Source organism: Sorex fumeus, unplaced genomic scaffold (assembly GCF_029834395.1).
Source record: "Sorex fumeus unplaced genomic scaffold, SorFum_2.1 ptg000034l, whole genome shotgun sequence".
Classification (NCBI taxonomy): Eukaryota; Metazoa; Chordata; class Mammalia; order Eulipotyphla; family Soricidae; genus Sorex; species Sorex fumeus.
The window spans coordinates 25,551,364-25,567,333 of NW_026606091.1; the positions used below are offsets into that span (position 1 = coordinate 25,551,364).

General features: G+C 43.0%; 1 protein-coding gene across 6 annotated transcripts in view; it reads left to right on the forward strand.

Moving 5' to 3' along the window:
• The window catches only part of RECK (reversion inducing cysteine rich protein with kazal motifs), an 84,799-nt gene that overhangs the window by 15,033 nt on the left and 53,796 nt on the right, over positions 1–15,970 (forward strand). For 2 of the 6 annotated variants that reach the window (XM_056117208.1, XM_056117210.1), the window contains exons 3-4: positions 11,751–11,825; positions 13,732–13,768. In XM_056117208.1, the coding sequence (XP_055973183.1) occupies positions 11,751–11,825; positions 13,732–13,768 (112 nt within the window). Of the gene's footprint in view, positions 1–11,747; positions 11,826–13,731; positions 13,769–15,970 lie in introns of those variants that run through there. The other 4 variants (XM_056117211.1, XM_056117213.1, XM_056117209.1 and 1 more) reach the window with 3 other exon arrangements.

Below are 15,970 nucleotides of genomic sequence, written 5' to 3' on the forward strand. Positions count from 1 at the left end.
TTAAGTGGCCACAAGCCTGAGCTCAGCCACCGACTGAGACACACAGGACAGATTTTTCATAGTTTTATTCACACACCAAAACACACTCATACAAGGGACCCAGTGCTAAAGGCACTCAAACAAGAGATTCAGCACTGAGGGGTCACAAGCCTAAAAGACTTGGAACCTGAGCATTAGAGAATCAGCACTGAGGGTTCATATGCCTAAGAGACTTGAAACCAGGATTGCCATCCGGAAAAGGTTTTTTTTTTTTCTTTTTGGGCCACACCCAGCGATGCACAGGGGTTATTCCTCATTCTGCACTCAGTAACTACTCCTAGCGGTGCTCAGGGGATCATATGGGATGCTGGGGGATCAAACCCGGGTCAACTGCATGCAAGGCAAACGCCCTACCCTCTATACTATTGCTCCAGCCCCAGCTGGGAGAGATTTTTAAGCCCTATGCCCTCCTGCCTACATGCCTGGATGCATGCCTGCATGTCTGAGAGCCCCCTGCCAGGTGCATTCTCATAACTTTGAGCAAGCAAGCAGAGGGTACAGAAGCAAAACAGTGGTTAACACATCTTGTTACATTTCTTGAATTATCCATGGTCAGATGTATGGGCTTTTAAGACCATGCCCTTGGGATCTGGTATGTTTTTCTTATGAGGTTGTAAACTCATGACCCTGAGGCATAAAATGGAGTCTGGCTTTCCAAAACGGAGTTGCAGTGGTTCTTTCAAGACACCACAACTAAATGCAATATGCAGTCCTGACTGAATCGTAGAACTTAAACAATTGCTATGAAGAGTGGTATTGGGATAAAGAGGTCCCTCTGCATGACTCAGTGGCAAAAGCACCACTCTGCAGGTATGAGACCACAAGTTTGACCCCCAATGCTTCCCATAGGCACTGAACTCAGTCCCAGGACTTCTCCTGTTTGGGACTCCTGGCACTGCAAGACTCTGTGCCATGCTGTGGCCAGGTTTGTGTAAGCACTACACAAAAGTGTGTGACCTTCCAGAGGAGCACCACAGCTGAAAGCAGTGAGCCATGGGCAGGTGTGAGACTCTCAGAATACATGAGTACAAGCACTTTACCTGAAAGTGTGTGTCGTACCCCCCTTCCCCCCCTCCCCAAACACTGTAGCTGGCTGTGTGGGCACTGCAAGTACATGTTCATCCTCCAGCACAAACCAAAACCAGCATGTGCAACCTTGGCCATAGAAACAGTAGGTAAAGGGAGATGGGAAGGGAAATGAACAAAAGAAGAGTGGGCAGGAGAGACAGTGCAGCAGGTAGGGCACTAGCCTTGCACTCGTTTGATCCAGGTTCTCTCCCCAGCCCCCATAGATTCCCTGAACCCTGCCAGGAGAGACCCCTGAGCGGAGTCACAAGCCCTGCGCACAGGCGGAGGTAACCCTCCAAAACAAAAAAGCTAAAAATAAAAAGAAACAGTCTATTAATGGGATGAGTTGGCAAAATACAGATGTGGACTGTGTAATCACTTAATGCTTCAGTGCTGTAATCCTGTATTTGGTCATTGTACTAAGGGGGTGGGGAGTGGGTAGGAGGGTGTACTTCTTCATAGGGGGTACAAGCTAGGATTTAGACATGATCCTGTCTGCAACAAATTCTAAAACGTTTCCTCGAAATAATGGCAATAGTACTGTGTGTTTATGTAGAGAGAGAGTTTGAACAGAATGTTTTGAAGGGCTGAATCTGGATGCAAACTCTGTGGGTAGTCATTATACTGCGTGGGAAACTTGCCCGTAGGTCTGAATTCTTCTGACTCAGCCTTTTTAAGCAAGTTCTACGGTGACTGTACTTGTTCATAAGGGCTTTCTTTCATCATCTTGGGGGTGCAGTCTTAGCCCGGGCACTTGAGAATTAATGGCCTCAATCACCATTTGGAGGAGTTTTCAAGAATAGCCTTGATTTTGCCCTAAAACTAAGAATGCTGCCTAACTGGGATTAAAGCTTTTCCCAGGTAATGCTATGAACCCGTAAAGATTTGCAAGATGCTCTTTAATTATAAAGCAAGATGGTGACTCAGCTCATTTAAATAACTGCTAGAGCTCTCAGGACTATACCAAATTAATTTTCTGCAAATGTACTGCCACAGCAGTAGCAAAATTGAGGTATTACAAGGCCTAAAGGCACCGGTCTTGCACACAATCAACCCATCGCAGCACTGCAGATAGTCCTTTCAGCACCACCAGAAGAGTGAGCCCTGAGCACCATGTGAGAGTGAGGCGTAGGCACCACGGAGTGTGGACCCCTATACACACACACACACACAAGTACACCACACACACACACGCATATCAAACACACAATTCACAGCAAAAAAAGTTGACCACTGAAACATTAAATAGATACTACAGAGTAGCAGGTTGGGTGATTGCCTTGCATGCAGCCAACCCAGTGCCATCTCTAAAACCATGTATAGTCCCCCAAGTCCCACCATGAGTGACCCCTGAGCATAGAGCCAGGAGTAAGCCCTGCATGCCATGGGGTGCAATCCCAAAACAAAAACAATCCAAAAAATGATCCTTGAATGTCATCATGAGGGAGTTTCAGTGTTGCCGTGATGGAAGCACTGTTATCCCCACCCGTGGCTTTCCTCTCTACTATTCCATGGGGGACCAGCAACAGAAAAGGTTTGTCTTAAAATCTGAAAAGTTAGGACTCCTATTAAGTAAATGCTATGCTAGTGATCCTCTGTTGAATGAACTCTTCCCTGACCATCGTCTTAACGAATTGAGAAATAAGACAAAGGAATAAGATGGATAGTATCCCAAATGTTCCTTGTATTACTAGTTACACAAATAAGAAATAGCTTTTATCACCAGAAGCACACTAAACTGCAGAATTAGGGACTGGAGTGATAACACAGCAGGTAGGGCATTTGCCTTGCACGTGGCTGACCCAGTTTCGATTCCCAGCATCCCATATGGTACCCTGAGCTCCGCCAGGGGTAATTCCTGAGTGCAGAACCAGGAGTAATCCCTGTGCATAGCCGGGTGTGACTCAAAAAGCAAAAAAAAAAAAAAAAAAAAAGGGCTTCCTGTTGTCAGGGGCTGGGAGGCCGCCACCACTGCATCGGGAGCAAAGCTGAGGGGCTGCCTCGGCTCTGAGCACCCCTTACCACCTCCCGACTCCCTGTGCACTGGGCACCTTTTCATGTGAAGATGGAGATTTTGACTGGGAGATGGAACATTTTCTTCAGAATGCAGAAATGGCTGAGTGACAGATTCCTCAGGTGGCTCTGGAGGCTGAACCTGCATCTCCTGCTGGACTGAAGGTTCATCCTCATTACTGAACTCTGTAGACATGGAAAATGTCACACCCATAGGTTTAGCAGTGACATGGGACAAATTTAAGCTTGGAGCTTCATTCTGACTTGGAGATGGAATATTTTCTTCGGGACGCAGAGTGGTTAAGCGACAGGTTCCTCAGGTGGCTCAGAAGGTTGATCCAGGATCTCCTGTGGTACTAGAGAAGGTTCAACCTCATTACTCACTTCTGAAAGTATGGAAAATGACACACCCAAAGATTTAGCAGTGACAAGAGGCAAGTTTAAGTATGGAGCATCATTCTGACTTGGAGTTGCAACATTTTCCTCAGGATGCAGAAATGGTTGCGCTTCCAACTTCATAGAGGATTCAGGAGGCTGAGCTAGGGATTCCTGCTGGACTGAAGATTGAGTCACCTCAGGGATCTTTGGAGCTTGAGCCACTGCCTCCTGCTGATTGGCAGAATCACCCTCAGGGCTCTCTAGAGGCTGAAACTGGGCCTGAGTTTGGGCTAGAGATTGCTCATTCTCTTCAAGGCTCTCTGCAGTGTGAGTTAGATTTAGGGTTTCTAGCTGGGTTGAAGTTTCACCCTCATTGGTGACCCTTGGAGTTCTGGTAATCTGCAGTTGGCAGGTTTGATGGTGACAGTAGATGCATTTGAAAGATGGGCTTCTTTCTGGATTGGAGACAGTTCACTTTCCTGATGATGCAGTAAAAACTGCGCTACAAGTTCCATATCTGACTATGAAGGCTGAGCTTCCACCTCCTGAGGCACTGAAGATCCCCTTTCCTCAGCAGCCAATATAGGCTGAACTAGGGTTTCTCACAGGACTGAAGCAGTATCACCCTCTTCAGGGGTACTTAACAGCAAATCTGAGTCCTGAACTAAAGAAGATTTCAATTTCTCGGGTGATCCTGAAGTGCAGCTGGACTCTGTTGTGGGCTTGCTAAAACTTCAGCTTCTGGGGCCTTAAAGGGAATCTTGTTCTATCTCTTCAAAGGGTTCTGGATGCTGAGGCTGGGGTGAAAAGGATTCAGTTTCATGAGGGATCTGTGGATGCTGCTCTGAATCTCCCAGAACCTCCAAAGGTTCACTCCCCTCAGGATAAAAGATATGCATACTGGAATCTGAGTAATCATCCTGCATCTATTGTGGTAGACGATGAGGTCTCAGATTTTCTGGGAGTTCCAACAACTTTAGCAATATGGTGACGGCCAACTAAACTCTTCCTCTGGTTTTCAGGTGAAATAATGAACTTTCATTAAATTTTGGAATCTGTCCACCTAGACGTGGAGTAGGCACTTCAAATGAGTGATCTTCGGGTTGATCTAGACCTAGCTGAAATTGTACTTGACTCTCTAGGAGGCAAAGCTAGAGTCTCTGATCCTAAGTCCAATGTATCATTGGATCAACTGGGAGCCTCTGATGTGTTCTTGGCTTGTCATTCAAACCCTGGTGTAGAACGGCAAATCGATGTGGCCCAGAAGGCAACTCTTTATCTGAATCCTCATCAAGGGCAGGAACCAAACTCTTAGACAACTTCTGAGGCGGGAACAACAGTCAAGGTATGCAGGTGATGAATGAACCAGGCTTGGCCCAGGGTTGAAGGGCAAGGGATGATTCAGGTGGAAGATTAGAGGAATGTGAAGGTCAGGGCTTGGGGGGCCCTTGGGTAAGAGGGAGGTCAGCAGGACTGGGTGCAGGACCCACTCCGGGGAACTAAGCTCCCTGCACAGCAGCCGCATTGGTCGCACCTGAGGAGAAGTAGAGTCCAGAGTAGCAGCCAAGACATGACATGCGTAGGCTGCGAGGTGCTGCAATCCAGGCCAGTAGGGTGCAGGTGCCCTGAGGGGAGCCAAGCCATTATGGCAGCACCGTTATTGCAGCCCGTGCGCCCCTCCCCCGCAGTACGTTTTTGCCGCCTTTAAGCCACCTTTATTGAGGCCCAGCTGGCACATCATAACTAGCAGGACCCAGGCTTTCCTTCTTCCCGTGAAGGCACCGAAGTCGTCCAACCAGGTCCTCTTCTTCCTGCCCCTGCCCCCAGACTCCCCTCCCCACCCCTGCCAGCCAAACAGGACTGGGACTGCAGACTAGTGTGGGCTGAGCCCCGGGTTTGAAGGGCGGGAAGGAACAGCGTGTCCCTGGGCTTGGCACGTTGGTGAATTCAATAGTACTAGTCCAATTGTGGCGGTCTAAGTGCTTCCTCCTCACTACTGAAATCCGAGAGACATTCTTCTCCCCTTGGCCATCCTGCTTCCAAGAAAGATAGCTGATCTACAAAAGGACCACTACTTAGAGTAGATGGGGGTTCCCAAATCTTGTCATTTCCTTTAAACTCTTAGTCTCTCTGATTTTTTATCACTCTCCTAGAGAGGAGATAGCATCGAATCACTCACCCAAAATTTTCTGAAGGAGGGCTCTGGGGCCATAAACAGTTTATTCTTGGAGACCGTTCTTAAACTGAATGAATAGCCATATGCACTTCTTTACACTGGCCTGGGGGAAATTCCCCTTTCTTGCATGGAGCTCAACATTAATTCATAGAGAAAAAGGAGCAAGCCCCTTTCTAGACAGTTGCCCTTCTAGCACTCCTGGAGAGACCACTTAAGACATTAACCTCAGAATGTAACAAAGCTCTTTTGCAATACTTTAACTAGCACCCATTTTACTTTCTTCACAGTCCTTCTCATCAGATATAAATTCCGTGAGAAGGGGCTTCCTCCCACCGTCTACTTGAGTAGAGAGCTTTGAATGGAGTTGGTTCCAAGAGTGGCCTTTTTTAGGGATGGATGTTAGTTTTCTGAATTCTTTGGCATTAGTACTAAATGTCTTCTCACATTTCATAGCAAGATGGACATTTTTTGTTTGTTTGGGGGCCACACCTGGAGGTGTTTGATGTTGCACCTGGCAACGCTCAGTAGCAGGTATCAAACCCAGGTCTCCCTCAGCACAATCCATGCTCCAGTCTGATGAAATGTCTCAAGATCCTAAGCTAGTCTTGTTAAGACCCAATTATAGGTGTTTGAAATTTTCTTGGTGGGTTTGAGTTAAACTATTTTAAAAATTATTTTGCAGAACTAAATCAATAGTTCAAAAGATTGAGCACATGCTTTGCACAAGAAAGGTTTGAATTTGATCCCTACCATCACCTGGTCCCTTGAGCACTTCGACAAGTGATTATAACAAAGAGTCAAGCTGGGTAATTCCTGAGCACTGCCAAGTGTGAACCACACTATCTTACCCACAAATAAAATTTATTTTACAAAGGAAAAAAAAGATTTTCAATAAGAGGAATAGAATCACCTTTTCTCTTTCTTTCCCTAACTCCCTAACTTTGGAAACAAATTTTCTGACTTTGGGCCAAGTTAATTACATATATCCAACTCCAAATTTGTTCCCAATGATATGAAACACATTTTGCCACACCCCCCGCCATCTCTAGAACACACACATTTAAATAGTGTATTTATATGTTCTCCTGGAAATTAGAAAATTAATTCCTAATTTGGAATACTGTACAATTGTTGAACAGAAAGCTTCTTTCATAAAATATTTCATACAAGATATATATGAAATGCTAAGCTCTAGATATTATATCATACTTGAAAAAATGTAACTTTTCAAATGCTGTAACATAATCACACTTAAGGCCCCAAATCCCTAGATCCTGTATAAGGGGAGTTCAAAAAGGTATTTCTCTGCATCCGGACCCTGCAGTAGGTTACTGTTGCCGGGCCACCCCAGGGGGGGAAAGGGTGCTGTTCCTCTGCCTGCTCCCCCTAGGCGGCTTGGTGGCCGCCCTCTTCCAGAGGCTATTGGACAGTCAGGTTTGGGCCGTCAGTGAGGAGACATGTGGGGCCTCATGGGATGGGGTTGGAGCTGGCCCTTTCCTCCCCACCCCAACGAGACCCCAAGTAGCCTCCCACGAATGGCCTCTCTGGCTCCTAATCAAACTGCTTAATGGCCATGATCCAAGAGCCTCAGGAACAAATCTCAGAACCCAGCAGGTTTTGGCAGAAATCCCTCCAGATTTGGGATGGGTATTTGATCATTGTATAATTGAAACCCAAGCACAAAATTTGTAAGTCTACAACTGTACCTCATGGTGTTTCACTAATAAAAAAATAAATAAATAAAAAAGAAATCCCTCCAGATTTAATTGTTAAAATTTCAGAATTTCAAACTTGCGCGGCCACTACTGTGGCCACACGACATCATATGTTATTCATGACCAGCAATAGAAAACAAATTGTCTATGGTTGACTTTTCGTCAGATCTGAGTGTTGGGGTAAAATCCCAAATAATAATGGTAGGTCTGGTGTCGAAATATTGAATGTAATCAAAGTAGAGAGAGAGTAATGTGGAAATCATCTGCTCCACAGGTAGGGGGAGGGTTTGGGATGGGGATATACTGGGGTTTTTGGTGGTGGAGAATGGGCACTGATGAAGGTATGGGTGTTTCATTGTATGGCCAAGACTTAAACCCGAAAGCTTTGTAACTGCTCTCATGGTGATTCAATAAATAAAATTATAAAAAGTTTTAAAAAACTGCAAAATTAGACCTAATTCCCAGAGTAAGAGAGACCAAGAAAAGACATGGGTTTCCTGATGATTTCCGCACATCCATTCCTCCTACTGACTCGATGCTCAGGTTGTCAGTGACAGCAGAGGGTGGTCTGAGGCAGTTCAGGCCACTAAAGCCTGAACTGAAACTCGCTGAAAATTAAAGGAAATATCAGGAATGCAAGGTCATCATTTCCTCAACCTTTAGGAAATAAAAAAAAAGAGATGGAGTTATGATGACATTGAAGTTTGGTTTTGGAGTGAAAGGTAGCGTTGCTGCTGGCTACTGGAGGGATATGTGAGTTGCTGAATTATCAGTGAAAAAACAGTGGGAGATTTGCAGTTAAGACCTTTGGAATTTTAATTTAGATAAGAATTCAAGACTTGGGGGCCAAAGAAAGTACAGGGATTAAGGTTTTTGTCTTGCCTGTGACCACTCCAGTTTGGTCCCTGGCACTACATGTGGTCTCCAGAGCACAGCCAGGAGTAAGCCCTCTGCACTGCTCAGTGTAATTAAATTTTTTTTCTCAAGGCTGTTATTTTATAATAGCCCACAGAATAAGATATCAAATATGTTTACTCAGAATTCTCAGTGCTTAGAATATTGTCCAATACTCAAACTCTTGATAAATATTTCTAGATTTAACTACAGTGGTGGGGCTAAAAATCATCCTGCAAGAATTAGGAATCTGTGACTTTATTATATACTCCCTCCCGTATATGTAACTTTATGTGTAACTTATCTTCTTTGAATATAGAGATTGTGTTGCCATGTTTTCTGTGCCTAGCCCTTGCTCTCAGTAGTTGGTGAGTAAATTATGAGTTGATTAGTGAAGGAGTAAAAACAGTGAAAGGACGGGGCTGGAGCGATAGCACAGCGGATAGGGCATTTCCTTGCACATGACCGACCCGGGTTCGATTCCCAGCATCCCACATGGTCCCCTGAGCACCGCCAGGAGTAATTCCTGAATGCAGAGCCAGAAGTAATCCCTGTGCATCACCAGATGTGACCCAAAAAGGAAAAAAAAAAACAGTGAAAGGAGGAAGTAGGATATTAGCTGGAGAAGTCAGTGGAGTCATTGCAGGAGAGTGAGATTTGTTTCAGATGAGAGGCCATTGGCTTGCTTGAAGACAAAAGACTTATGACGTATGACAAAGAGAGTTCCTTGGTGAGGAATCCTCCAGACAGAAAAAGAAACTCTTTGGTCTAAGAGATCTTCCATGAATGAGGGTGCCCCCATTTGCCAGGGAACGCTTTACTCTGAGGTGGTTTATATGATCTTTAGTGTCTGCATATATGACAGTTACTCAGGATAGTCTAGCCTCTGGGTAGGTGTTCTCTTTTCTTTTTGCCTGTGACCACCATTTCTTCCATGAGAAAGCTACCAATTTTTATTTTTTGTGAGAAAAGAAGAGTGTACCTTATTTTCTGGGCTGGAGCAATAGCACAGCGGTAGGGCATTTGCCTTGCACACAGCCAACCCGGGGTTTGACTCCTCTTCCCCTCTCGGAGAGCCCGGCAAGCTACCAAGGGTATCCCACCCGCATGGCAAAGCCTGGCAAGCTACCCGTCATGTATTCTATATGCCAAAAACAGTAACAAGTCTCACAATGGAGATGTTATTGGTGCTCACTTGAGCAAATCAATGAACAATGGGAGGACAGTGCTACATTGCTACCTTATTTTCTGAACATATAGTCATGTCACCTCTTTCCTGTGTGTGTCCCAGCTTAATTCAGTCTATAGAATCTTTACTTATTTATTGGTTTGGGGCGCCACACCCAGCATGTTCAGGGCTTGCTCCTGACTTTGCACTCAGGTATCTTCCCTGATGGGACTTGGGACCATAATATGGGATGCTGGGCATGGAATCTTGGTCGGCCAAGTCAAGGCAAGTACCCTACTCACTCCAGCCTCCTATGAATGGTTTCAGACAGAAGTCACCTGATAGATTGCCTCACTCTAAGAGTTCACCAACTGTTAGTTAAACAAAAAAAACTGCAACTTGGGAGAAAGATTTTATTTTTCTCTTATATACCAGCCCTTTTACATGTATTATTTCATTTAATTGTCACATGAAATCCTTGAAGGAGATAATGTTATTAATTGCATTTGATAGAGAGGAGGTTAGCTATAGAAAATTAATTTGTCAAGCTCCCCATGCTAGGAGTTCCCACAGTGAGTAGAGGAAAATTCTGGATAAGTAACACCCTTTATTTCTACAATTAAACCTATGCAATGTTTAGAAATGCTTCTGACATGGTCATTTAATTAAAAGCAATTTATAGAATAAGTCGGTCTTTTTTTTCTTTCCTGTTTTCTTCTTTTTCTCTTCATACTCTAGAAGTTGGAATACTATTTTGGCTCATTAAGAAAAGGGTCCAGACTTGCCATTTTTCTTTGTTTTTGTGCAAACAGTGCTCAGGACTTATTCGGGCTCCGTGCTCGGGGATCACTTCTGGAAGTGTTGAGGGGTGAGGGCGACAATATACAGAGCCAGTGATCAAACTGGTGTCAGCCACTTGTGACGTAAGAACCTTAACCCCTGTCTGTATTACTTCTCTGTCTCAGACTTGCCATGTTCGGACATAAGAGAAAATTGAAAATATTCTAGGCAGCTGATAACACCAGGAGATAATAAAATGCACCTTTTGGGGCTGGAACTATAGCACAGGGGTAGGGTGTTTGCCTTGCACGCAGTCAACCCGGGTTTGATTCCCAGCATCCCATGTGGTCCCCCAAGCATCACCAGGAGTAATTCCTGAGTGCATGAGCCAGGAGTAACCCCTGTGCATCACCAGGTGTGACCCAAAAAGCAAAAAAATAAATAAAATGCACTTCTTATTTCTTTTGGAAAAGTGCCACAAAACATATATGTGCATATCATATATATGTATATATGTGTGTGTGATTTTTTTTAATTTTTTTTATTAGTGAAACACCATGAGGTACAGTTATAGACTTACAAATTTTTGTGCTTGGGTTTCAGTTATACAATGATCAAGTACCCATCCCTCCACCAGCACCCATCCTCCACCACCACAGGTCCCAGCATCCCTCCCACCCCCCATCCCCCCATCCTACTCTGCCTCTGTGGCAGGGCATTCCCCCTTGTTCTCTCTCTCTTCTTTTGGGTCCTGTGTTTTGCAAGAGAGGCATTGAGTGGCAACCATGTTTGGTCTATAGTCTACTTTCTGCATTCTTCTCCCACCCTGGGAGGATCCTCACAACACCCTTTATTTGGTGCTTTCTTCTCTATCTGAGCTTCCTTTTCCCCTAGCACATGTGGCTGGCCTCCAAGTCATGGTGCAAAATTCCTGGTACTAATCTCAGCCATTCCTGGGTGTTAGTCTCCCATTTTGTTGCTTTATGTTCCCCAGATGAATGCAATCTTTCTGTGTCTATCCCACTCTTTCTGACTCATTTCGCTTAACATGATACTTTCCATGTAGTACCACTTGTATTTCATGACTTCATCTTTTCTAACAGCTACATAGTACTCCATTGTGTAAATGTACCAAAGTTTCTTTAACCAGTCATCTGTTCTCGGGCACTCAGGCTTTTTCCAGATTCTGGCTATTGTAAAGAGTGCTGCAATGAATAAACAATTGCAGATGTCACTTCGACTATACTTTTTTGCCTCTCTGGGGTATATTCCCAGGAGTGGTATTGCTGGGTCAAATGGGAGATCAAATTCTAATTTTTTGAGAATCGCCCATACTGTTTTCCAAAAGGGTTGGACCAGTTGGCATTCCCACCAGCAGTGAAGGAGGGCCCCTTTCTCACCACATCCGTGCCAGCACCAGTTGCTTTTGTTCTTATGGATGTGGGCCAGTCTCTATGGTGTGAAATGACATCTCATTGTTGTTTTGATCTGCATCTCTGTTTTTTTTTTTTTTGGTCAGATATTCTCTTCAAAAAGTGAATCCCGACTGAAGCATCTGCTGCAGCGAGCTCCTGATTATTGCCCTGAGACAATGGTAAGTCTGGTTTAGCTTAAATATATAGAAGGTTTTATAAATAAAGCCCATAATGAGTTACATTTAGATTTGATGATTCTTCAAATGTGACTGGAGTACTTAATAAATATGAAATGTTGAATTTAACTTGGTCCTTTAAAAGATCTTGACACAAATTGATACAGTACAGTATTATCTTTGGTTTATGATATTGGTATCTTTTTGGGTTTTTTTTGGAGGGGGCGCTTTTTGGGTCACACCCAGCGATACACAGGGGTTTCTCCTGGCTCTCCACTCAGGAATTACTCCTGGCAGTAGCTCAGGGGACCATATGAGATGCTGGGAATCGAACCCGGATCAGCCGTGTGCAAGGCAAACGCCCTACCGCTGTGCTATCACTCTAGCCCCTGGTTTATGATATTATTCTAAAAACAATGTTACATATAAATGTGTTCCAGTCTTTAAATTTTATATAATATACTATTATATAAAATTCATAATAGTTGTGCTGAATATATTCGGATAATTGAATCAAATATTCAATAATTTAAACATAAAATTATTTTTATTTTGAAAAGTTAAATTTAGAATAAAGGGGAAAGTGTAGCTGTTATTATTTTCATCATCCCATTTTATAATGTAGCACTGTAGCACAACTGTAGTGTTGTTCATCAGTTTGCCCGAACAGGCACCAGTAATGTCTCAACAAATTGTGAAACTTGTTACTGTTTTTGGCATATCAAGTACATCACAGGTAGCTTGCCAAGGCTTTGCTGTGTGGGCGAGATATAGCTTGATGGGCTCTCTGAGAGAGGCAGAGGAATCGAACCCAGGTCAACTGCGTGCAAGGCAAACGCCTTACCCGCTGTGCTATCGCTCCATTTTATAATATACTATAGATAAGAGGTCCCCAGATTTTCTTGGCCTACTGCCACCTTTTCTTTTCTCTCTAATTTTGTTTTTGGGCCACACCCAACAATACTCAGGGCTCACTCTTGGCGGGACTGGGGGGATCCTATGTGGTGCCAGGGATTGAACTGGCTCTGCCGTGTGCAATGCCAGTGTCCTACCTGCTGAACTATATGGCTTCCTGCCTTGTTTTCAGAAATAACTTAATTATCCCAATAGGAATCATGGCCCAAGTATTAAAATGTCTCTAATAGTTGGGCCATAATTCCTACTGGAGATAGTTAGGGGCCAGGCAAGGCAAGAAGACTGAGCTTCCATGAGAGAGCCTCCTTACCTTATTTTAATTTTAATTTAATTGAGTTTTGGTATTTGGAGGCTACTCTAGACTGATGGGAGAGCGCCAGAGCAATAGTACAGCAGGTAGAACATTTGCGGCACACCTAGGTTCAATCCCCAGCATCCAGTATGGTCCCCTAAGCTTGCCAGGAGTGATCCCTGAGGGCAGAGCCAGGAATAAACCCTGAGCACTGCCAAGCATGGCCAAAAAAAAAGTGCTGGGCATTACGGCAGTGCTGAGGGGACCACCAGGTACAGGAATTCAAACCTGTATCTCCCGCATGCTAAATATACTCTCCAGTCTTTGGTGCCATCTCCAATGCCTAGGAAGCCTCCTTAGATTCAGTCATTTGCATTTCTGATCAAATCTCCCCTTCCTTAGACACTCAGGAACTTGGGAACAGAGCCTGGAGTCTTTGTGCTTGGAATATAATTCCAGCAAGCCTCCCAATGACTGGACAGCCTTAGTGCTCTTAGGAAAATGGGGAGAGAATAACACTTTTTCATCAGGGTCTCAGTTTGTCTTCCCTGAATGGCTGGTTTGTATTCATATAGTCCTAGAACATTATGCCTGGACATAGCATAGCCATCTGAGCCAAAAAGTATTTCCTAGAAATTATCATATGTTAGGAGCTGTTATCTGAATAAAAACCTTTTGGTAATTATTATTTGGTGATTTTAGGTGGAAATTTGGAGTTGTATGAATTCATCTTTGCCAGGTAAGCAGCAGAGTATGAAAATTTGTGCTTTGTTTTGGAAAACTTATATCCTGTGATTATAAAATCTGTCATAATCTTAGGATTTTATTTAAACCTTTGAGTTTCTGCTCTCTTCTTCCTGTTCACACACAAATTTTCAAAGGTCTTCTTTATTTTCATTCACCTCATCTTTAACTTTGTACTCTTGTCTCCACTCTTCTATCTGCTGAAACTGGTCTTCGGAAGATCACCCGCTTCTCTTGTTCGGAGCTCGTATGGCTTTTTCTCATTATTTAGTTGCTATCACTTGTCTGCAACACTGGATGCTACTGGTTATTTCCTCCTTGTGACTCCATCTTGACCTTATGAGCTTGCCTTCTCTTCCCTTTTTCCTCTTCTTCCCCAAAGGACCATGATTACCGTTGTGTGCAGTCTCTTCCCTTTCCTCGCCACACTCACCCTGTAATTTCAGTTCTTCTCATGAATCGGCTTTGGGAAGATAACTTTCGAATCCAGGCTATTCAGACTCTGTATGTTCCAATCCAGTCAGCATCTGAAGTGCTAATCCAAAACCAAACTCAGAGCCAACTGCCTCTTTTCAGTGACTATAAACTGAAAATTTGGGGGTTATCTTTGATTGCTTTTCTTTTGAGCTCCATTAATTTGCCCCTTGTAAAATCTTGGCATCTGTTGTTTTGACTCCAAGTCCAAGCCATCATTATTAGCATCTTGGGATAAAATATTTTATTGACCTGATAAATGGTGTTTTAATACATCATAGCTATCCTCCCCACCCTCCTCAAAAAGAAAATCTCTCAAAGGATATCCACTTCTATTAAGAAAAAGTCCAAACTCACTAGTCTGGCATTCACAGTCTCCTAGGATTGAAGCTCAATTTCCAGTCCTGGGTAAAGCCAGTGTTAGGAATAAGGGAATGTATCTTACGTACCTCTGGACTCTAAAGGTTTTCATCTTGTCTGAAGTTTGCCTTTCAAGCAAACACCATTATTTGCCATCCTGAAATTGTGTACATACTTGCCCATTTTCTTTATTCTATCTATACCCAATATCCTGGAATTGTTTACACCTATATAAGCATAGATTATAAATTCTCTGTATACCTACACATTATACATTATTCCTACCAAACTGTGATCACCATAGTAGGACCAATTATATGTTTCATCTAGCTCATATTCTGCATAATAGCTAGTAGAGTGCTTCGTGCATAAGTAGGGTCTTATTAACTGTAAAGACTTGCTGAACTATTTAATTTTTCCTAAGAGGTCAACTCTCATGTGGTAACAGCAATACGCTGTTTTATGGTATAAAAGTTCACAGATGACTTATTGATTCCATTCAAAATTCATTTCTGTGTGAGAGTAATTTTGAATAGCAGCAACAAAAATTTAGAGAAACTTTTTCAGGCAATGCAACTGCCTGGGTATCTCTTTGTATTCGTATAGGACAGCAGAATCTTATGAAATGCAGCATTTTTAGCAAGGTATAATAATTTAGTGACTTATATTTTGAGAGTTTTATCTGTGAGTTATTTTGTTTCCTTTTCTTGTTATGTCTTTTTTTTTATTAACAGCATAAAGCCTCTATTATAGTCTTAGTTTCATTTGGAGAACAATTTCCTATATTGCCTTAAGTACCTGGCACTTTTTCCAAATGTAAATAATAATTTAATGCAGATATGGATTTGCAGATCCATGTAGTGCATGTGAGTCTCAGAAAGCATTTTTTGAAGAACTAAGGAAGAATTTGTAGGATACCTAAAAGCATTAATCTTTAATCTTTTCGTGATTATCATGTGTCTCTTAGAAACAATTCTTTTATTTTGTAAATGATAATATTTACAAAAAGTGATCTTAAAATGCATTAGGACACTTTTTGTAATTTTGTCATCTTTTGGTACTGCAGTGGTTGGTTGGAGAAATAGCTGCAGTCCAGAAATTGAGCCAGAAAATTTTTTGCCCTCATATTTCAGTGATTCCATCTGAGTCCTGGCTCACAGAAGATGAGCCTGTCAGTCTGCTGAGCATCAGTTTTCAAGCATCACATTAAATTTAATGCTGTTCTAGAAACTTCACATTTTAATCAAATGATGCTTTTTAAATCACATTGAATAAATGTTTACTAAATAATCACACTTAATCAAATGAAACTTCTGCCCATTTTTTTTTTTTTGCATGTTCAGTCAAATCGAAATCTTTACCT